General features: G+C 41.5%; 1 protein-coding gene across 1 annotated transcript in view; it reads left to right on the top strand.

Annotated features, from left to right (window-relative positions):
• Positions 1–23,059, top strand: part of SH3BP5 (SH3 domain binding protein 5) — a 40,862-nt gene extending 17,803 nt beyond the window's left edge. The window contains exons 4-9 of the mRNA XM_048510725.1: positions 11,330–11,494; positions 12,325–12,455; positions 14,720–14,762; positions 15,966–16,185; positions 17,309–17,566; positions 21,415–23,059. Of these exons, the coding sequence (XP_048366682.1) occupies positions 11,330–11,494; positions 12,325–12,455; positions 14,720–14,762; positions 15,966–16,185; positions 17,309–17,566; positions 21,415–21,596 (999 nt within the window). The 3' untranslated portion in view covers positions 21,597–23,059. The remainder of the gene's footprint in view (positions 1–11,329; positions 11,495–12,324; positions 12,456–14,719; positions 14,763–15,965; positions 16,186–17,308; positions 17,567–21,414) is intronic.
• The last annotated feature ends 235 nt before the right edge of the window (positions 23,060–23,294 follow it).

Raw genomic sequence — 23,294 nt, 5'->3', positions numbered from 1 at the left:
TCGTACCATTAGCTAACAAGACTAGATAGCACAAACAATACAAGCCCTCATAATGGTCTTGTTACTGGCTTATAGATTGTTGTGAACACCCATTTGTAGATGAAGTTTCGAAAGATCAATATCAACTAGCAACTCACTGACTTGCTGCCAGTCAAAAGATGTCTTGTCAATTGTTTGCTATGGTTGCACTTGAAGCTTTTTCTACTGACCGTGGTTGCTTTAGAAAAATTAGCACGGCTTGCGCAGAAGCAAGGGGCTGTTCCAAGGTTTTCCATGGTGAAACATCAACTCCATGTTTCCTACTCCCTCGCTAAACACAGAATTGTTTTTGTTTTTTATGTTTTGTATTGGTTGAATCAAGGCTTGATATGGGTTTTTTAGGTTTTCTTTCACAGGAACCCTTTCAACTGTCTAAAATCTGTCTAAAATCTGTATAGGAAAAATCCACAGTTTAAAAACCAGCCCAGTGTTAATTTGATCACATTGAGAAATCAAGCAATCTTCCATGTCATTTGAGCATCCTTTTGTTGAATTTTTGACTATCCAAGTAGTAACAGCTTTGTGCTGTCTTGCAAAATATTTTTTGGCAAGAACTTGGCTGGAATATGGGTTTGAGAAACAAAAGTTGCTTGTCAATAAAAATGCAACCAGAGCCCTGTTCATATTTGGCAATCTGCCACTAGGCAGATGGAGCAGCAAAACAGTTGGCCTTGTTTCAAGGGAATGACTGGCTGACCTCTCCTAGCTGTAGCAGTGCTTGTTTAACTGTTGGAACCCCAAGGAGCTGCCCACAGGAGTATGCCCTTAAAACTACCACAAAATAGAAGAAATGTGGGGGTACAGAAAATATTCACAGATTTCCGTATGAGGAGAGGTATGAGGAGAAAAAAAAACTTTCACATCCTCTGTTTGGCAGCAGAGGATTGGATGGAGGAAGGTGATTTGTTGTAGAATCATATTCAGAAATCCCCTGCCCCCTCCCTCTGCTTGACTTCTCAGAGTCGTTCAGGGACAGCTAGAGAAGTTCCAGGGAAATAAAAGACTGGAAACATCATGCATGTGTGTGCGCGCGCGCATGTGTGCGAGAGAGATTTATTTATTTTTCCAGATATCTTTTTTCCCCTTCACATTTTCCAATGGAAAAATAGAAATTTGGGGAATCTTTGACAGTATCAACTCCTATGAAATATTTTCCCTTTTGGAATGAGTGAAATGCTTTTGAAAATGAAACCGTGTTCTGGAAGTGGCAGTCAAGAATTTCTTATTCCTAGCAGCAGCCAACTGATAGTGGTATCTGAAGCAAGGGATGTAGGCATAATAAATGAAATAGGTTCTGAGCTACATGCTATAGTTTTTTGACGATACAGCACTAGAGCTTCGCATTTTACTGGTGTGTAGCATTGTTGTGCTTCTTCTAGTTCAGTCTGCTGCAAACAAAGGCATCCTTACAATCACATCTTATGACAATGCGTTGCTAAGGGTGTGCTGCTACCGCTTTTGCCAGTGTGAGAGAGATTTGTGTTTGTTTCTTGGCTCTGACAATGTTCTTGGTGTAGGCAGTGACTGATGGTACCATACGCTATAAGCTTTGACTTCCTCAGCTCCCATGCTCTTTCATGATTTATCATGCCCTGAGGGCCTGCTCTTTGTAGCAGCCCTTCTCTTCGTTTTTGTTATGAAACCTCATTAAATCCTTTCTTGGGTAAATTGTGGTCATATGACGTCAGGCACAAAAGGCCTAGTCAAACAAGGTCTCTTTCCTTGGTTGCACTGTACGCACTTGGGTAGCCTGTATGGCTGACTGAAAATATATTCAATTTGAGTGCAGAGTTGCATTTTAGTAAGAGTGAAAACATGACCTGAACAGAAAATGCTGAAGGGAGTAAAATTGCTTCCTGCTCCTCAACTCTGGAATCTAGTAACTGGAGATGTGGGATTATTTTTCTAAAGCCGGATGTTTGGGAAGGGAAGTCTTTCATGCCACTTGAGTTGTTTGGAGAGTCGTCTCTGGTGACTGTACCCTCTGTATTTCATTCTGACATCTGTATGGTATTTCTCATACTGTTTCAACTCCAGCAGGTTGAATTTCATAGGTTTTGAGCTTTTGCTGTTAATTAAATAATCAAGCCTTTGCTCTCTGTTTTCAAGTATTATCATTCCAGTTAGCTTAATCTACCTTGTGGCATATCCAAGCGCTTACATTTGTGCAGCCCAGTCTTAAATGGGTCTCTGTTCAGGAGTCCTTGTCTTACCAGCACAAGTTCACAAGTGTTTAGAGCAGCAGTCTTTGTAGCAACTTGGGTGGCCAGACAGAAATGACCCCCCAGAAAGGATGAAATATGGATATGCTGATTTACATTCATAAATGCGCAATTAGTAAAATTTAAATAGCTCCGACTTGGGTGGCAGGCAGAGCTCAGCTCCTTGAGTGACAGTCTGTCATTCAAAGTTTTACCAAAATCTTCCTCAGCAAAAGCAATCCCTCCCCACAGTGCTTTAGGACAGAAGCAGAACCTGAGTCTAGTTGGAGGAGTTTATGTGTCAGTGTATACAAACATCTGAGTAAATTTAGGATTGTAGGAGCTAGTCCCTCCAAAAACTTTATTCCCCCAGAGACCTCAATAGCAAACTGGGATATCACCCTGAGTCTCCCAAGCCAAGCCTATAAAAAATCATGACTCTTGAAAAGTCTTCCTATTGAATTTGTGTCTGACAATAAGGCAGCTTGATGCTGTGTTTCATGATGCTATTAGTCTTGCTTTCCATATGTATCTTCAGCCCTTTCCCCAAATTCTCAATATTATTCTTTGGTGAGAGATCACGCCAGAGAACAGTTTGCTTTTCTTTTTACTCAGTTGGGTGTCTGTATATGAATGAGTTAGGGAGAGGATGCCTTGGGGTACTTTTTCTAAAGTATGACATTCTGAACGGGAATATCTGCTAGTACTAACAAACACATATTGTACTCCCTCTTTGTTCAGCCTGTATAAAGTTCATTGTCAAGGATGAATGTTCATTTGCGTTTGTGTGTGTGGGAGAGTCTGAAAGCCTACTTTTGCTGATGCAGTCATGTTGAGAAATAATGTTTACCACAGAAGTGACAAGTGGTCATTTTAAGGGTAGCTGGTTCTTCCCTGTTTGCTCCTAGCTTAAAATGGATAGCCTCTGCCTGCTGTCCATTGCGGTAAGATTTATGTAAGTAACCTATGAACTCTGTCATTTTGAGTTTGTGAGAAAGGTTCTCTTAGGAAAGGAGTTGCTCCAAGGGCAGCCCCAAGATATTTTCACATTAATGTTCAGCTGGGATTCTGAGCAAAACATCCTTTGTTTCTGCAGAGCCTCTCTCATGAGCTATCTTTGTATTGATCCAGACCAACGATCTTTCTTTCCCAATGCTGATGCTACTTATGGACAGGAGCAGAAATTAAAATCCTGCTAGAGACAGAGGTCTTTCTAAGCCCTTCTACCAGTAGTCTTAGTTGCTGAAAATTATACCGTTATATGAGCAGTAGGGATCTGCTCATACCTTTTTATTATTTTTTAAGTGATATCTAGGTTTTTTTAAATTAAAACGTTTGATTTTTGTTAATCAGTGTGTTTTTCATTTCAACAGAAAACTTGTACGCTACATCAAAGAAATTCCATTCTGTCCCATTCCCCAAGAAATTTCAGACAGGCAGGAGAAATGGTCCTTGTTTTTTCAGGCAAACAAAATTGTTGTACACAGAACAATCATAAAGAGATCTCTGGCAACCCCAAAGGTTGAGTGGGCGGAGGCAGGCACAGAGGATTGTGTTTAGCAACCATGATCGCAGGCATATGGAGGTAGGCACTGGCAGTCCTTTGGTGCCAAGGATGTTTCAGAGTATTGCTGAACATCATTATGTCCCTGTTTGTAATCTGTACAGCAACATCAATAAAAAGATGTCCCTTTTAATTTTATGTAATAATATCTGAATATACATCCCTAATCAGAAGAAAACAAAAGCCAAAAATTATTAAAATGGAGCTTGACGAGTCCTAGGACAGTGGTGGCGAACCTATGGCACGGGTGCCAGAGGTGGCACTCAGAGCCCTTTCTGTGGGCACACGTGAACAGAGTTCGTCGGGGGGGGGGGGGGGGTTGGAAAATCACACACACACCACACACATATCTAGGCTGGCCTGGGCACATCTAGGCTGACCTGGGCCTAGGAGTAAGCTCGGTTGTTGGCAATGGGGCTTGCTTCTGAGTAGACCCTCCTAGGGTCGTGATTCACCCATTTGAAGTGTTGCACGGTTGCTTCATCAAGCTTACTCCCGAGTAACACATACCTCAACGCCAAGTTAAATTGCCGTGTTGGTACTTTGTGATAAATAAGTGGGTTTTGGGTTGCAATTTGGGCACTCAGTCTCGAAAAGGTTTGCCATCACTGTCCTAGGATTATTCATTGCAAAGAGTGTCGAGTTCCCTGTAAGAAATAGAGAAAACACTCTCTTGCCTATTGTTTTGTATCGAGATGACCAAAGTGCTGTAACCTTGGCTATGGGAGTTTCCTGTGCCTGTAGGATTCATGCTGAGTTTTGGAAAGTGTCCTTATTCTATCTTGCCATGCAAGCAAGAATTCTGCTATTCTTAATAGCATTTGGACCTGCTGGCCTTCTGTAGGCTCAGATTTATAAACCATGTTCTCTCAGCTGCTTTGGGTTGATTGTCACTCTATAATTTGAGGTGCTTATTTGATGTTCTTTCTTTCATCAGTGATCTCTCTAAGGATGAATACTGATGCACTGGCATATTGTTGGGATTCTGTTTCACTGTACATTGTTTGTTTTTCCGAATGTGTATGTATTTCCTTTGTTAGTGTATTTGTGTTGGGGAAGAGTTTATTGATAGACCCCAGATGGGTTCATTTTTCCTTCAGGGATGTAGGAAAGAAAGTGTGTGTGTGTGTGTGTGTGTGTGTGTGTGTGTGTGTGTGTGTGTGTGTGGTTTGTCGTTTTCATGTGTGAAGTCAGTCTGAGATTCTGGAAATGTACGCTCAGGTGCTTTGAGTGTGAGAGCTGTTTCTTGATTATCTGAACACAGGTAATTATAGGTGATGTAAACTTAACAGTGTATAACATCTTTGTTCTGATAGGCTTTTAACTTCAGCTGAAGAGGGTGATGACTGCCTTGCTGATTGCAAAATACAAATTACACTTGCTTTGTGAAATGCAGTAGCTTTATGTTCAAGACTTTGTAATTTTGATTGCTGTTATGACATTTAATCCTGACACATTCTGTGCAACTATTTGGCGGGAGAGCCAGTTTTTGTCAGGTTACTGCATCCCCCCACCGCCATTGAGAGAGAGACAGAGAGAGAGAGAGAGAGAGAGAGAGAGAGAGAGAGAGAGAGAGAGCGCACTATAATCTGAGGATTTTCTTGGCTACCCCACTAGCAGATGGTGTTGGTTATCAAGGCAACTTACTGTGTGGTTTAATGAGTCTTCTGTGTCACGTTCGTGTACCATAGATGCACTTGGGGGCGGGGGGGGGGGGGGTTGAACTTGGATTTTACTACCTTGGGTGACTCCTTTTACAGAACAAATGGGCCAAGCAATGTTGATATATCTTCTGTGGATGGAAAATCCCATAAGGCATTTTCACCAGCCAGCAGCATCATCTGTTCTCAGGACAAGAAGATGAGCTTTGACAGTCTCTATTTATACCGACTTTAGAATGATGGAGGGAATTGAGTGAAAGGGACTGGCTGAAATGGCTTTAATTCCCAGTGCTCTTGAGCATTTATAGCTTTGCTAAATGAACTATATTTGGAGGGGTTCCAGTAATATGACTGCTAGAGCTGCAAGAGACTTTCCTCCTTGTATGGGCTGTTGCTGGTGGTCTACCTGTGTATGTGATTTATTATTATTATTTATTATTTATTTATTTAATTTGTATACCGCCCGCTCCCCGAAGTGAATTCTTCAGTAAAACAATTTTAGGTCATATTTGGGGTATTTTGTGGAAAGGATAAACAATAGTACAGGTCAATTGGGGTGGGGGGGATGTCTAAAAGCCTTATTTGGAATGAAATTGTATTGGCTCCCAAGCTGTTCGTGCAGTGTTGTTGCTTCAACACTTTTAAAATGTTATTGATCATTTTGTACCAACGGACCATGCAAGTTGAATTATGTTCAGTGTATTATCTAGGAAAACATGTGACCATTTTTTTTCATTTTGAATGGCATTTCTGTTTGCAGAAGAAGGGGGTGGTCTCCACTTTGCTCCCTGTGGTCTTGTTAAAGTCCACTGATCCCAAGAAACAACGTTTGGGTGGGTTTAGTGGACTGCAGTGTGTGTGTGTGTGTGTGTGTGAGAGAGAGAGACAGAGACAGAGACAGAGACAGAGAGACAGAGAGAGAGAGTGAAATCCCAGTGATGGCTGCCTGATTGTGGAATGCCCTCCCCCCGGCCCCTATTAGCTTGTCTGACCTTATTGGGTTGTAAATGCCAGGGGGAAAACATGAGCTGGAAAGGTAGTAGACACATTTTCTAAACATCTCTCCATACAGGTTTTAAGATTTTTTAAAGTGACTTCTTAAATTTTAGCTCCCTCTATGGCTTGCCCTTTATTTGTAGACTTTTATGCTGCTACGATTACTGATTGTTTTGCTGCTCAGAATTTGGACGGTAAACTGGCAGTGGCATGTGCTTCCTGCTGAAACAAACGGTGTTAGTTCATTTATTTGTTATTAGTTCCAAACAAGTTATATCCATTTTGAAATGACTGTGCATCCCAGATTTGACACTCTCTTCACACTGTCATATGTTTAGTGTGAGGTCTGTCTTCTACTCCACATTCTCCTACACTGCTTAATAAAGGCAAGAATAAAAAACTATGGCATTCTCAGTTTCTTGAACAATATCATCACCAGAATTTGAAACAAACATGCTGTAATGTACTAGGACATCAGAACTGTGTATGCTCTGGGTATTTCATATGTTTGCTATAGGGAAAATAACAGTTCATCCTGAACATGGTGGAAGTTCAGTCAGACAGTCACAAGTTCCGTATCTTGAAAAAGTGTTTAAAGTGATTGCTTCATGTAACATTTGTTTGAAAGGTAAATCTTGGAAAGCTGATACGATGTTGATTGGATCCTGTGATTCTTGTAATAATTGTGGTGGCCATAAGAATATTCTTGTGGACTGCCTTATCTAGGATGCATCTGAAAGCAGAAGTTTGCATTCCTTTCTGTGAGTTTGTATCCCAAGGGCTTGTTGTGGGTTACAGGTATAGTTCTACTATTATATATGACTGATTTCAAACTCATGAGGCGGGTGGTTCAAAACTTTGGGCTGGATACACTCAACTATTCCTTCTTGGTTTCAGCTTTGCCACTAGTTTACTTGGTTAGCCTTGGACATGCTATTGTCTTGTTGTCTCCTCCTTGTCTGAATGTTCTTTGTGAAAGGGTAGGAAGATTGTATGCACCATGTACTGCTTTATGAGTCCACACAGAGTACTCTCTGCTGTCACAGACTCTAGTTCCAGACTGTATCGAGTCATACATGCATACACAAAGTTCTGTGAGTGATGGTTCTGTGCTTGGTTTGCCAGTTCAGCTCTTGCAACCAGCAGGAGAGCCCTGGGGAACAAGGAGAATGTATTCCAACACTGGGAGGTGGATTACTATTTTTTTCAGTGAAATGCCAGAGTGTTGCCCTAATATGTTACTGTCACTTCTGTGTTTGCACCAGAAGAGCATAGGTGCTGATTTTTCCTTTGTTTTCTCCTGCTTCCCTACCAACTGGCAGTGATGGTGGTGGGGAGGGGGTTGGGGAGCTGCCTGCTTATAGCTTGATTCTGTGCAGATTTCCAAAGGCAATGTGAGGTTATGAATAGTAACAATAATTTGTTATTCATGTAATAACACAAAGAGGAAGAGGAAGAAGAGGAGGAGGAGTTTGGATTTATATCCCCCCTTTCTCTCCTGTAGGAGACTCAAAGGGGCTTACAATCTCCTTGCCCTTCCCCCCTCACAACAAACACCCTGTGAGGTGGGTGGGGCCGAGAGAGCTCCGAGAAGCTGTGACTAGCCCAAGGTCACCCAGCTGGCGTGTGTGGGAGTGTACAGGCTAATCTGAATTCCCCAGATAAGCCTCCACAGCTCGAGTGCAACGTGGGAGGCGCTGGGGAATCAAACCCGGTTCCTCCAGATTAGATACACGAGCTCTTAACCTCCTATGCCACTGCTGCTCCTTAGCAGTTCTTTTCTGCTTAAGTGACCATTAATGCTACTTTACCTGCAGCCTCTGTGTAATCCCTAGAAAAGAGGTGTCATCTTCAGTGAATTAGAGTCATACCTAACACCTAGCACAGTGGTGGTGAACCTATGGCACGGGTGCCAGAGGTGACACTCAGAGCCCTCTTTGTGGGCACGCGAGTTGTTGCCCCAGTTTGGGCACTCGGCAGTGGCATAGCACCAAGGGGGCGAGGGGTGCATGACGCACTGGGTACGCGCCCCTGCGGGGGTGTGGCAAGAGTGTTCTGGGGCGGGACAGGGGTGTTTTGGGATATTCCAGGGGCATTCCATGGCAGGGCGGGGACGTGGCAGGGGCACAGGGCGCACGCGTGCCCCAGGTGCAGCTTCCCCTTGCTCCGCCCTGGCACTCAGTCTCTAAAAGGTTGGTCATCACTGACCTAGCATATACCCAGGGGGAAGGCTATCCCCATAATTCCCCAAAACAACCAGTTGTAGACCAGTCCTCTTCCTCTTGTCCTCCTTTGTATATCTAAAGGTCTGGAAGAGGAACCAGAATGCATGGAGCCAGAATTTCAAGGAACCAACTTTAATAAAAGATTTCTGAGTGGTCTCTGGAACAGCTCTTAAACCAGAATAGTAAAATGCTTCAGAATACAGAAACAGCAACTAGAAACAAAGTAGAACCAACCAAAACACTCAGATGTGTAACAGTGCCATTCGCTGGTAGGGATGTTTATATAGCCCTTCCAGAACCCATAAAAGTACGAGCTTCTGAAAGTAATACTTTTAGCTATTTTATTTTATACAATTTTTTTTTGAAACTTGGAAGTGAAGTCTCGCTGCTTGTAAAATGTCAGATGGGGCTCAAGGCTGGCAAAGCCCTTTTGTTCAGTTGCCTACGTATTATTCCGGCACGCTTGCCCAAATATGTCAATGGTGACATCAGAGCTATTGAAAGTGATGTTTCCAGGGGGATACGAATGGAAAGGAGAAAACAGAATTAATAAGGGTCATAAGATGGTGAGTGTTCCAGCTCCCTCATGTAGCTATCTGTAATATGAGAATAGTATTTGCCTTCCTGGTAGCTGGTGTAAAGTAAGGCTGTCAGACATAAAACCCAGGGGTTATATTGGGTCATTTTAGGTCCTGTGAGTTGCATGACAGCACTACCATACCTCTTCTATTAATGAACCATCTTTAGGGCTAGGAACCCAGTGTCCTTAGACTGTGTTAAGGAAAGCAGTATCAGTTGTTAACCTTTTCATCCGTTCCATATAAGCTAGCAGCACAAGTGCCATAGAAAGTGTCGATTTACAGTTGGCTTTCTCTAGCAGCTTTGAGGAAAGTGTGGAATAAGTAGCAATGGCCTTTGATTGGTAGAAGAAAATCACTGTGATCACGGGGATATTTAGGCAGCTGCTTCAACGTGAGGAAGGATATTTGGGGACCAGGCGTAGCAAATCAGAAAGTAGTTGAAATGGTAGACAACTGGAAACTGAAGCTGGTGATCATGCTAGATGAGAAGAGGAAGGATGATATACTGGGTTGAATGGTTAGAAGTATACGTAAAGGCCAGCCACCAGTTCTGCATCTAAAATTGGACAGCTTTACCTATCAAAACTAGTGATGTTATGTGGAATTACGGTGCCAGTCCCTCAGTATCTGCTGGCTTATGATTTAACTTATTTAAGGTTGACGTCTCAGTTCTCTAGATTACTTAAAAATGCAGAACCAGGAACAGCTTAAATTGGGAAGAGATAAAAGAATGGTGGGAAGCTCAATATTCAGAAGAGTGGATGAAATAATATTGTCTACAAATGTAACATCTCAAAAGTTGCTTTGGGACATCAAAACTGCATAATGATTCGCTGTGAAGAAATCCAGTCTTAATATGTAATTGGATCTTCCTATTCATTTGCTTTTATGTAGGTTAGACCTCAGTGACACAAGCGAGCTGTGAAATAAGCTCTGATGGATTGGTGTATCCTTTTCAAATACTTAAGATCTACCTCATTGACTTTATTTTATCTCATCCCCTTTCATCCATGCTTGACTTGACTTCATCCATGCTTGACTTGACTCTTGGTAATGGAGAAAGAAAAAGACTCGATATTTGTAGCTACGAGCAATATGGCTGCCTAGCAACCATCTAGTAATGACTCGCTTCCAATTCATGTACAAATATCCTGTAAGGAGGTTTCCCATTTTCAAATGCATAGTATGGGAGGCTGCATTCAAAAGGAGACTGGTCAAGAATGTTATGTACACAGTCTAATCAATAGTAGTTTGAGGCAGTACCATGACAATGGTGATGAATGTCTGCAATTTAGTTCTTGATCAAGACTTCAAAAAAATGTTCTCATGTTCCAACAATTTAATGCCAATGCAGGGACCCTCGTGCATATATAGCTCTTCCCACAAGGGATTATGGCCGTAAAATTGATACCTTGTTTTGTTCTCTAGAGTAAAACACTTTGAGGCTGTAACTCTTTAAAATGATAATTCTAATTTTTTTTTGTGGTAAGTAATCATATGTTGTAATACTTCCTTCTGAAACAGAATTCTTCAAAGATCAGTAAGATCTAAGCTGCCTACTGGATAATTGGTTTCACTAGACTTTGCTATGTCACATGTTCCAAAACTTTAAGTAGAAACTGCTTTATTTTCTTTTTTAAATGCATCCTGCCCCATCTTCTCTACTCCACTCAATTAATTTCTTCAGCCTGTCATCTAGAGTGTCTGGCTTCCATGTGGAAGGGACCAGAAAGGCTTCAATGCGTCGGTCCAGCATCTTCATGTGATGCCTGTAAGCCATAGAATAATTGCTATGCCTCAGCCTAACTTACCTTACAGAGTTTTTGGGAGACCGAATGAAGAAACTATTCACTGTCAAATGATAAATGAGACAATTTCTTGCTTGTATATTGTATTGAGTGTAAATGCAAACAAAAATAAAGTTGCTGTTTGATAACATGTTGGATAACATCATAACTCCTTTGGGAGGAGGCTAGAACTAGACACAACTCCTCAACCTAGATTTGCCGTCGTAAGTGGGATGTCCTCCATTCGCGTTAAATTACCACCTCTCTCCCCTTAGGCGCAACTGGAGGCTCAGAAGGCCACTCAGGATTTTCAGAGGGCCACGGAGGTGCTGCGGGCTGCTAAAGAAACCATTTCCCTTGCAGAACAGCGGCTGCTGGAGGATGACAAGCGTCAATTTGATTCTGCCTGGCAAGAGATGCTCAACCATGCTACTCAGAGGGTAAGAGCTCCGTTCTGGGCCATCTTGTGGAAAAGTGTTTGTTTCTTTCCTGCCTGTATTTCCTTCACTTGAAATACTTGGTTGTCAGGGCTGAAGGACAGAGCTGATCATCTTGCAGGATATGGGATCCTTATGCATGCTCCTTCAGAGTCAGCTGGCTCTTACTAGTGTGTGTGTGTGGGCCTGAACTTATTTGCATGAGTTATTTCCCCACTTCTACTGTAACATGTAACTTACAGATTTCACGGTGAATATAGTATAGAAGTTCTCCAAGTCCTGCTGTTAAAATTCCGCAGAGAAGTTTCTTTCTTCCCTTTTGAAGCCTATGTCTTTTGTTAAATTTTAAGCTTCCCATCAGGATTATATTGCTAATGGGGGTTGGAGAGGTAGAACGGGGTGTGTGTGTGTAAGGGGACATCAGCAGGTTCTTGGTGAATTCAGTCAAAAGGACACTAACCCAGAGTCCCCCAGATGTAGTGTGTTGTTTATATTAATGCAAGCATATATGTACGAGATCTCAGGTGCCACTTCAAACTTGCACTAATTTCAGTAGTGTTTAATCTACATTTTAAGCTTGCAGGCAGCTAGGGATTAACATCCCCCTCTCTGCTGATAACCAGTGCTCCCTCACTTTTAAATCTGATAGGAGACAATGTTCTCCCCCTTCCCCCTGGTTGATAGGACTGGTCCTAAACGTCTGGGCTCCTAAGTCTGCTGTCCATCTGTATTGTAGGAATCTGTACAGTTCTCTTCCATTTTTCTTGCTTGCTTGTGGTTAATATTACCACTGCTTGAACTCAAAACCATCTTTGTTACCTTTTGTTGTACAGGTCATGGAGGCAGAACAGACGAAAACCAGAAGTGAACTGGTGCACAAGGAGACAGCAGCCAAATACAACGCCGCCATGGGTAGAATGAAACAGCTGGAGAAGAAACTGAAAAGAGCTATAAATAAATCCAAGTAAGTGTGGCTGTTTGTGGCATATTTTATGGGAGCCAATTCATACCTTATGTGATGGGCTGTAATATAAATATGATTTTAAAAGTGCAGTTCTGTTTTTAAAAAGTACTATTTACATTTGGAGTGGAACAGGAGAGGCCTGGGAACAGAGGAGCCACCTAATTGTCTGTGGCCTCCTGCACTCTGATTGGGCAAGTAACAGTGTGATGCAGAGGAAGGAAGAGGATATCTCCCTTGTTAGAACATTCTGAGAGGGTTTTGGTTTGAATTGTTCGTGCTGTCTGTTTAAACTGAGAAAACTAAATTCTGAGGGGAGTAGCTCAGCCAGAGTGACTGATTCTACTCGTTATCAGCCTGAGTACTGTGTGAAACCAGTCTTACACAGGCACTGTATACTGGTGAGGTTAGATTTATTGGAGAGCCAAGTTGAAGGCTGTATAAACCAGAATTAGAACTGCTTCCAGAGAGAGGAGAGTTCTAGTCTGGAGTATTAGCATTTGCTTTAGGTTTAGCTTGAGGGTTTTACCCAACAGGGAGGGTTGTGTGAGGTTACTGAGTGAATATACCTAGCCTATGTTAAGACTCTGTATGTGAATAAGCCAGAACATCTAAGCCAAGGCACTGTACAATTGTTTGCCTTGTGGGGTGTGATAACAGGGCTGAGAGAAAGTGCTGAAACCTAATGTTACCATTATTAGAGGCACCTCAGTCCCTGAAGTGAAAAGGTGGTTTCCCTGCCTTGGCAATATAGGAGGTTGAAGGGGGTGTCCATCTCACCTGCATTCATACTTGCAACTGATTGTGTGAATAGTCTAGGTCAGGGGTCTGCAACCTGCAGCTCTCCAGATGTTCATGGACTACAAATCCCATCAGCCCCTGCCAGCATAGCCAATTGGTCTATGTGCAATGTTTGATATGTAATGGAACTTGATACATGTAGCTCATCAGCTGGTGGTGCAGTTATCAAGGAGAGAAATTGATAATGGAACTGAAGGATGAAACAGCTGTGAGAGGGGAAATAAAGTGCCATGTAGTGCAAACCTTTACTGTCAGACAGGACTCTGCAAACCATAACATCCAATTTCATTCGCTGCATTCTCTGTAAGGCAGAAATGCTGCAGATACTAAGGGATTTGCTCAGGCAGCTGGCTGCATGTTCTCTTTGCAGTTCTATACCCCTGGGATGTCAAAATTTGGCATGGGTGTGAAAACACTAACATTATTGCCACAAACTCCAAATATGTAATGCTGGGTTTTTCTGTGTTTATATATTTCTTTCTCCAGTTTCTCAGAATCCATTGTCCAAGCAGTAAAATAATAAATTAATATAATACTTTGGAGAATAGAACTAATATGCCTTTTTAAAAAGTAAAAAAAAAAGAACAGTCATGTAAAGAACAGATTGTTGAAGCCTGCCTGGTTGTACTCTGACATTTCTAGACTCAAGGCCTTTTATTGCAGAGCGTAGGGAATGTCTTGTGTGTCTTTTTTTTCTTTTATATGGTGGTGTGAACTGCAGCTTAAACCCATGCATTTTCAGGGATTTAAGTGTGCTTAACTGGGTTGTACAGGATGCATTTATCCATGATGATCCATCTGTGTAACTCCGCCCCCTCCGCCTCACCACCGAGAGAGACATGGACACTTTTAAAGGAAGTCTTGTTCTCTCTGTGTGTTCTAGTGCAGGCACTAGGTTTCCGCTATGATCCCGCAGAACTTAATGTTGGCTCTTTAACTTTTAAACCTATTTTTAAAGTGTAGAGCTAGTCCGAGAGTCTCTTGGATGAATCATCATACTGCGTCAGTAATGTAAGCCAGGCCTTGTGAGCTCACCACGCCTGGATGAGCAGACTTCTGTCTTCCACCCAAGGAACTGATATCCTTTGTTATGATGTGTGTGTGTGTCCCACCCATCTCCAAGGAGCCTTGGCTAATGCACGTGGTTCTCCCTGCTATTTTGTTCTCTGAATAACTTTAGGAGGTAGGCTAGGTTAAGAGAGAGCAAGTGGCTAAAAATCACTCCCATGCACAAGCTTCATAGCTAAATTGGGATCTGAGCCCCATCTCTAACCACTACTGCATCATATGGCAATCGATAATGCTGGTTTTGCTACAGTAGCAGAACTGTGAGCGGGAGGAGGGGAAGTTGAAAAGGGTGGCCTGTGAATTGGCCATTTGCAAGAAGGACTTTTTGAGGACTGCCCAAATCCTTCCATAGCTTGGCTAATTAAAAGGGAACTTTTTCTGTTTTGCTTTCCCTGCAGGCCTTATTTTGAACTGAAGGCAAAATATTATGTACAGTTGGAGGTATGTATCGAATACATTTTCTAGAAGTGTTAGTGTCTCCATCAACTCTCCCTCCCCTCACAATGAGGACTCATTTTCCAGCAAATGGTTAGCTTCTGTTGTTGCAATGCATGCTGTGGCTAGGAGGCAGAGCACCTGCTTTACCTTCTGAGGGCCCCAGATTCAGTCCTCATCATCTGACCCTGGTCGAAGGAGAAAACGTGGACCTTGATAGACCAGTTGTCTGACTTGGCAAAAGGGCTTATTAGGTTTGTATGTGCATTCACAGTTAACTGGGTTTTCTGGCAATGATACATTCCCATCCTCTATCCCTGGTTAAGAAAAAAATTACTTACATTCACATGCATATGCATTTCTTTTTTGTGTGGCTGCATTTTACTCCAGATCTATCAGTGTCTTTGTGCTAAAAGATGCCCGATAAAAGTAGTATTTTCAAGTTCAGTTGCTTTTAGGGGCAGAATGCTTTGTGTTCTTAGCATTCCATGAGTGAAACTGACAAAAAGGAGTTTGGATTTATACCCCGCCTTTCGAGGCGGCTTGCAAACTCCTTTACCTTCTTCTCCTCACAACAGACATCTTGTGACGTAGGTGGAGCTGAGAGAGTTCTGAACAAACTATGATTAGCCCGAGATCACCCAGCAGGAATGTAGGAGAAACAAATCCTGTTCACCAGATAAGATTCTGCTTCTCATGTTGAGGAGTGGGGAATCAAACTCAGTTCACCAGATTAGAGTCCACCTGCTCTTAACTACCACACCACACTTAACCATTACACCATGCTTGGTTGGACTTTGAATCAAGCACCTTGAGCTCTTATTTATTATTGTATTTTTATCCTGCCTTTTCTCCAAGGCATTCAGGGCATCTCAAATCATTTGCTTTATTTTATCCTCACAACAACCCTGTGAGATAGTTTAGGCTAAGAGAGTGTCATGGGCCTGAAGTCACCCTGTGAGCTTCATGGGTGGGATGGGATTTGAGTTCCGGTCTCCCTATTCTTAGTCCAACACTCCAGTGATGCTAACGCACTATACTGACTTCAGTTTCTGTATATCGGACAACTGAAAAACAAATGTCCCTATAGCTTTGATCACTGTAAATTTTGCTGCAACCTTTTTTGTGATAACAATGAAATATTATTGTGATAACGATGAAATATTCATGTGCCATTTGGGTGTTTTGTCTTCTGATTCCTCCATTTAGCAATTAAAGAAGACTGTAGATGATCTTCAGGCAAAACTATCCTTGGCAAAGGGTGAATATAAAACAGCCTTGAAGAATCTGGAGATGATCTCGGATGAGATCCACGAGAGAAGACGGGCCTCTTCTATGGGTCCTAGAGGATGTGGGGTGGGTGCAGAAGGCAACAACCTATCAACGGAAGACCTTGTGGTGTGCAAACTGGAATCCGATAATATTTCCAGTAAGTATGCCTGTGACTCGGGTTATACCAGGGGAAAAAATGTTCCACAGTGATACTGGGATATGGGAAACTTGAACAAAATGGGGACTGTTCTTTGGGGACCTTTCTGTGTTGAACTGCTATGGAAAGTCATGTCCAGTTATGAGTTTTTAACAACATGATAAAAAAATGTAAGTGTGCTTTTTATGCCTTTCCCGTCATCTGAAACTGGTCCATTTCATAAAAGGTTCTACAGACCTTGGAAATGGTAGATATTTACACAGCCATTCATGTGCCATTCATATTCATAAGTGATTTTGATTCCATCACTGATTTTTGTCCAGAGAAATGAATCAAATATGTGGAAGCATATAGTTGTTCTTATTGCTTTGCATTCCGTATTTAGTTCTGAGCTCCTTTTTTGGCTTATGTTGAAACTCTGATAGGGACCAGAGAAAAGTCACCTGATTGGAGCTGGAGTAGAGGTTTTGCTATTCTTTTCTACAGTTGTAGCTTCTACAGTCAGAGCTAGCTAGAGGCATGGTCTGAAGGGCAAGGGCCAAAGGACTCTTGGAGTCTGCTTTTAGCCAGAGGTTTACAGTCTGATCCCACAGACTCAGACAGCTACAGAACAGCCAAGGTATTGAACAGGCAATATCCAATGTACTTTATAAATCATATATTTACGAAATGTCTGTTACCAAACTGGAATTTTTATTCTCGGATTAAAAATGGTGGCATGTCACTTTCCTCTTTTTCCCCTATACAAATTACTTACTGTTTTTGTTCATATTCTTCCTCCTATCTTGTTAAGTCCATAACACAGAGAAATTTCCACATGGAAACATTCCGCTAACTACATGTTGCTGTCTATAACACACAAGACTGTCCTTAATTTTCACTGTGCCCTATGTATCCCAGTTTCTTTCTCTTTTCCAACAGCTGGCCTCATGTCATAGGAACAATATTGTCATATTGAATGGGAGTCACCATTCATATACTCTCATAAGAGTTTTAATGTACCATTTTGTAACTTCACCCTTTAAGGATAGGTGGGTGGGATAGTGCAAGTCCAATCAGAGACGTAGGTCCTGAGGGGAAACTTTTTATTACTAATTAACATTTCCTTTGAATGTCCACACAGTGGCTTCAGAAGTATTTGAAGATGATAACTGCAACAGTTTTGTGTCCGAAGAAGACTCTGAAACCAAATCCGTATCCAGTTTTAGTTCGGGTCCAACCAGCCCTTTGGACATGCCGGCTCAGTTTCTCCCAGTGGTACGGCCTAGAAGCCTGGATCTCTCCAGCCCCATTTCACTATCTGAATTTGGGATATTTCCTCTACTAGGACCTCGAAGTGAATGCAGCGGGGCTTCCTCTCCTGAATGTGAAATTGAAAGAGGTAAATTCAATGAGCATATGTGCATGTTTTGGCCTAGAGTGTTGGCCCTTGCCCATTTACAGTATTGCTAATGGAAAATCCCATTGTCCCTTTCCTAATTGCACTTGAACGAACCTCCTCTCGTATGTGTTCTCTCCCTATGGGACCTCTACCCTCAGTCTTAAAGTTTTCATGCTTTGAGTTTGTATCATTGATAGTGGTAAGATGGACAATGGTAAGCTAGATTTCTGGCAGTGCCTCCTTTGTAGAACAGCCTGTCATGAGAGCACCCCCCTCCCTAGATGGCTTTGTGCTTTCAATAGGTTGAGAGAATAATTTCTAAGTAGTAATCTAAATATACCTTTTAGAGATGATGTGGATTGGTTTGCTATTCAGGTACATAAAATACAACTTGTTTTTATGGGCTTTCAAATGCTTTACAATATCACTAGTTATTGTGACATCCATTTCATACTAATTTTTATAATAAGGAGAAACCAGGCCAGTTCTGAAAAGCTCGGAAAACTAGGATTACCCAGCCTGTTTGTAGTCCCATTGCACTTCATCAGGTGCCTCTGGGTACTTCATACATGGTCTTCATAAAAATCATCCCCTTCACCCACTCTGTTCTGTGTCTTTGCCATCCTGCTTTGTTCTCCATGCAAGTTGTGTTGCAGTCATGCTTCAGGCCCAATGTGCACATGATGCAGTTGGTCTTGGTTGAGAAAGAACGTACTAATGGAAGTATTCTGTGCCCACCTTTGCCCCCATTATGTTTATGTACTTGGAATACCTGCTGGCACATATTCTATATAAGCATCAGCTTGCCAGCAGAACATCCATCTGCATATGAGTGGGTGCACAATACATTGACAGTGCAATCCTAAGGAAAATTACTCCAGTCTAAGCCTGTTAACTTCAATGGGCCTGGATTGGAGTAACTCTGCATAGGATTGCACTGTTCAATATGTGATAGAGGCATATATAGAAAACCCACAAAGCTGAGTGATTTTCCTTTTGGCCTGCATCAAGCAAAAATTATTCTCTCCTTTCCTCATCCTGATCCCCCCCCCCCCCATCTTGATGCTGGAAAATATTTCTTTTTTAACCAAATAATTTTTATTTTATCAACAATGCTATGGAAAAAAGGAAAGTTAAAAAAATAAACATGAGCAAACATAACAGTTATAACACTAATAATACATTTTAGAACTGAGAAAATGAACTAAAATAGAAAAGGAAGAAGAGTTTTTTAAAAAAAAAAGAGGAGAAGGGGGGCAGGTTTCTTCTGGAAACTCATGGCTCACACAGACTTGCTGACCCTAGGTTTTCTCAGAACTTGTGGGTCTCTGTAAGGCTCTTCCTAATTCACCCGACTAATTTAAGGTCCCCAGTACCTGAGGGGTGAGAGTTGAGGAAAAACGTGCTTTCAAGCCAGCAAAATTGCTCCTTTCAGCAAGAATGGTGCGGAGCACTCAGAGGCTTTGCTGGAGTGAAGTGCCGTTTCCCTGGAAGTCCACACTGGGGAATATTTCGGGGAGATGGTCTCATATTAACTGGTAATTGTAAGCTTCCCTTTTTCACATCTTTCCCTTTTCAAAGCTTCCCTTTTTCACATGAATCATTCTATGACTGGAGCAATCTGTTAATGTAGAACAGTAGAAAATCCTAAAGTATTTTTGCCTATCAACTAAAGTTAAAGGAGAGGTTTTGGACTTGTGCAGCAAAAGATTTCCAGAAGCAGGGGATTTATTTAATGCTTCTGGTCCAGCAAAGAGATCATGGAAATTTTTATCTAAAAATAAGTTACCAATTTGGCAGTGAGAGGCTGTAACTAATAGCTCAAACAATGTTTGAGGAACATGGGAAGATGCTGCATGAAATAACGAAAGTAATATTGAGAGCATAGCTGTCACCATTAATCATAGCAGTACGAAAATTAATCGGAAGGTAAACTGTTAGCTGAAATGCCGTTTGTGTTTAAATGTGCATTTATAGTGTAGTAGTAAAAACCTGTGTCACCGCTGAAGAAAGCCTACAGTTGCATTTGTTTCTGAATTCAGGCTCAAAAGCCAATTTCCTGTGTTTAGACAGAACCAGTTACAGTATCATCTTAGGGCAGTTTTGGATATGTGAAGAGAGCAGAAAGAGTGGATACAGAACAGCTTGTGCATTTTGCCTTCTGTGCATTCAGCAAGGACAGCTGGAAAGTATTTTTTCTGCAGAAATGCATGAGTCATATCCATAACTGAGGCCTGTCCATATCACTACATGCGAGATTCTTAACATTCCTCTTCAAATGTTAAGTTGGAAGTACAAAAACACATTTGCTATCACTCTTCCAAGTGCATTTGCTGCTTTCTTGAAGTAGCAGAATGGTGCATGGGATTTGTCTAAAGCAGCGGTCTCCAACCTACAGGCTTCCAGATGGCCATGGAGTGTGATTCCCGTAAGCTTTGCCAATTGGCTATGCTGGCAGGGCCTGAAGGGAATCGTAGTCCATGAATATCTGGAGGGCCATAGGTTGGAGACTCCTTGTCTAAAGGCTTATCTTCCTGGGAGCATCATGTATTATTTTTAGGCTGAAGCACGAAACAAAAAACAGCTGACATCATGCAGCACAGAACTTGGTTGGGTACACATATACCCTATCTCTCATACAAATAGTACCTTTAAAATTCTCACCATCTATGGATGGTACCATTATGGCATCATGTAGTTTGCAAGGCTGATACCGTGAATATGTGGAGATGAAAAGAGGGTTCACACTGCTAGAAACCCTCAAATACCTATGCCAATATGACTGTAGCCTCTGTGATGATCTGGCTGTCTCATAAGCCTTAACCTTATGACAGCTAAAAAGATGCCATCCATTCCAAGGCTGGATCTTGATAAGGCAGAAGGGCTTTTCATGAAGTGAGCAGAAGAGGAGATTTGATACTGATCGGTGAGGCAACGTAGCTTAGATGAAACCTTAGATGAAACACTGGGAGCCAGAATGCCACTAGATAAATCTATAGCGTGTCCATGTATGCACAGTTCTAGTCACCCATTGCAAAATGGATGCCTCAGTACAGGAAAAGGTTTAGAAAATGAACACAGAATTGGAAGGTCCCACTTTGAAGACTTATGATGAGTTTGAGTGTGTAGCAATACATTTTCTCAAAACACTGAAATAGGGTTCAGCAAATGAAATTTGTTGCCAGTTCTGGACAGAGTGTTTTGTTATGTAATGCTTAGTTAAGCTGTATGATTCATTGGGACACAATGCTTTTATTTCTTTGTTCGGTTTTCGCTTTAAACAAGGATGAGACAAATTCATGGGGCACAGGTCTAACAGCAATTTTTGGCCATGATAGATAGAAACGAAACCTCAACATTTATAGGCAACATACCTCAGGTTACTATGTACTGGAGGTAACTCAGGATAGCTGTCACCATTATTCTGGTTTATGAATTTCCAAGTAACAGTTGACTGGTAAGCATTGGAGACAGTATGGTGAACTAGAGGGACATTTGTTCAGACCTAATTAGAGCCAGGACTCTTTCTCTTAACTTATTGGTAGATGGATCAGATTATTAGTATAGCTGGTATTTCTAAATTGAGGAGCAATCAGCTACATTTCCCAAGATGGGTGTTAAAAACACAGTCATACAATTGGGATGTCTGTAAAGAAATTATTCAGTTATGTCCCAGATTATCTGAGAGGAATGGTTGGAGGAGGGAACACCACTGTATTCTTTAGATTTTGAACTGGTAACCATGATTGTGAAGTTTGTTTACATTTCAAAAGATGTGGCCAAGTTAGTCAGCAGTAGCAAGATGACTCAGCTTTAAGCTGCATATTTTGTCCATTTTGACTTCACAGGAGACAGGGCAGAAGGGGCAGAGAACAAGACTCTTGACAAAGTGAACAAGAACAAGAGTAATAACACCAGCTCTTCTTCTAGTGGACCCACGTTGGATAACCGGGTGAAGCAACTCTCCCTACAGTGTCTGAAAGTCAAAGATGGGATTTGTGCGGACAGAAAAACAGTACAGATTGGTTGAGCGCCTACCTGTTTGGGGCTTGAGAGAAATCCTAAATTATTTATACACAAACCTCTTCTGAATGGCAGAAGAACCTTGTGCCAATAACTATTTAATAAATGCCAAATCTTTTAAGCGTTTACTCCTTAAACTGCACTAAACGTTACATCAGTGTTGAGGGCTCAAGTTGTATGGTTTTTTTTAAAAAAGAAAGTCATGACAGAAATCTGCTACACATTATTAGCTGTGCTTGTTTTACACACAGCCTTTGTAACACGTTTTATAGCAGTTTGGCAGAAGCAATAACTGGGATTGTCCCTCGTACGGAGTTCTGTGTCACTTGAGAGGCGAAAGACAAGCTATATGTTTGGGAGTTGCTGGCATCTGTTTTTTTGGCAGGTATCTGTTTTGTGAACTGGGCTGCAGTCTAGACACAGTTGAATTCTAAGGTGCTCACGGAATATCTTTTTTGAAGACTCTGTATTTTAATGTTTGCATTATGATCAAATTGTAGAACTGGTATACTGTGGATTTTGACAGGAAGCAGTTGCATGAGGCAAATCCAGAAATCTCTGTTCTGCTTCCCACGGCTCACAAGTAATGCTGGGGATGGGGGAGAGGGGGAGACATACTTTGAAAATAACTTTTAAAACACAACATTACACACATACCCTTATAGCATTTTAGATTTGGATTGGAGGAGCAGGTGGGTAAAATTCTGAATCCAGTTTTCAAAATGAAACGTATGTGTGGGACTGTTTTTATCATTGTATGACACTTTACCACAACTGCAGTAGTGTGAATTTGACACCTCATTTAGGCATGGATAGGAAAATATTATTTAAAAACTTGGCTTACCAAGTAAAAAAAGAAGGAGATATGCATGAAAGGATAGCATCTTTGCAAGTTAGAATATTTCTGTCAGTTGTCATGTATAGGGCTTTTAGACTATTTAAAGGGACTTGTAATAATAGCATCCCTTCAGCACAACAGCTGAATAAGACTGGAAAGAGCTTGGGCATGCTTTAGAAATAGGTGTTAGAGAAGTGGGGTAGTCTTGCTAATAAGAGGTAGTTTAAAAAGTAGGACTTCTAAATAGTGATTTTTTAAATTGCCATCTTCCATCTCTCATAGATCTAACTTATTATTTAGTTTAAATATTTAGCATCCCCCTAAATGATTCTTGGCTTACAATCTTGTTGTATTTTGTTCCTAATATAGCTTGTATATCTATTGTGAAAACAAATGTAAAACCCTCTACACTACAGTAAACTCTTCCTCCAGTCTTAATTTTGTTTTCATGTGTAGTATGGTCATATTAAGTGTTTTTTTAAAAAATGCTTTTAAACTTGTTCCCCAAGTAAGTGGTTGTTCTAAGATATACTCCTGCCTTTCAGTTGTGTTTTTGGCATCTACTTCAGTCAAGGAAATGAAATTTGCAAGTGCCAAATGGAATAAGAAATAAAATGAAAACTAAAGGCTGACTGTGTTTTTTTGTGGAATATTCAGAGACATTTACAGAAAGTTGCTTAGAATACAGTGATACTTGAAATGATTTGTGTGTCCTGCACAAAGTCTGGCTTCAACCACTGGTGGATTATTGGGTGGGGCACCTTGTTATCTAGCAGAGCATCGAAGTCTGTTGTACACCTTTAGATGGCAAGCAATCCTAGTGGTGAAGGCTGTGGTCAGCTTTGTGAAGCACCTTCATGGTTCCAA

The sequence above is a fragment of the Sphaerodactylus townsendi genome, linkage group LG11, assembly GCF_021028975.2.
Source record: "Sphaerodactylus townsendi isolate TG3544 linkage group LG11, MPM_Stown_v2.3, whole genome shotgun sequence".
Lineage (NCBI taxonomy): Eukaryota > Metazoa > Chordata > Lepidosauria > Squamata > Sphaerodactylidae > Sphaerodactylus > Sphaerodactylus townsendi.
This window is presented reverse-complemented; position numbering and strand designations above follow the sequence as displayed.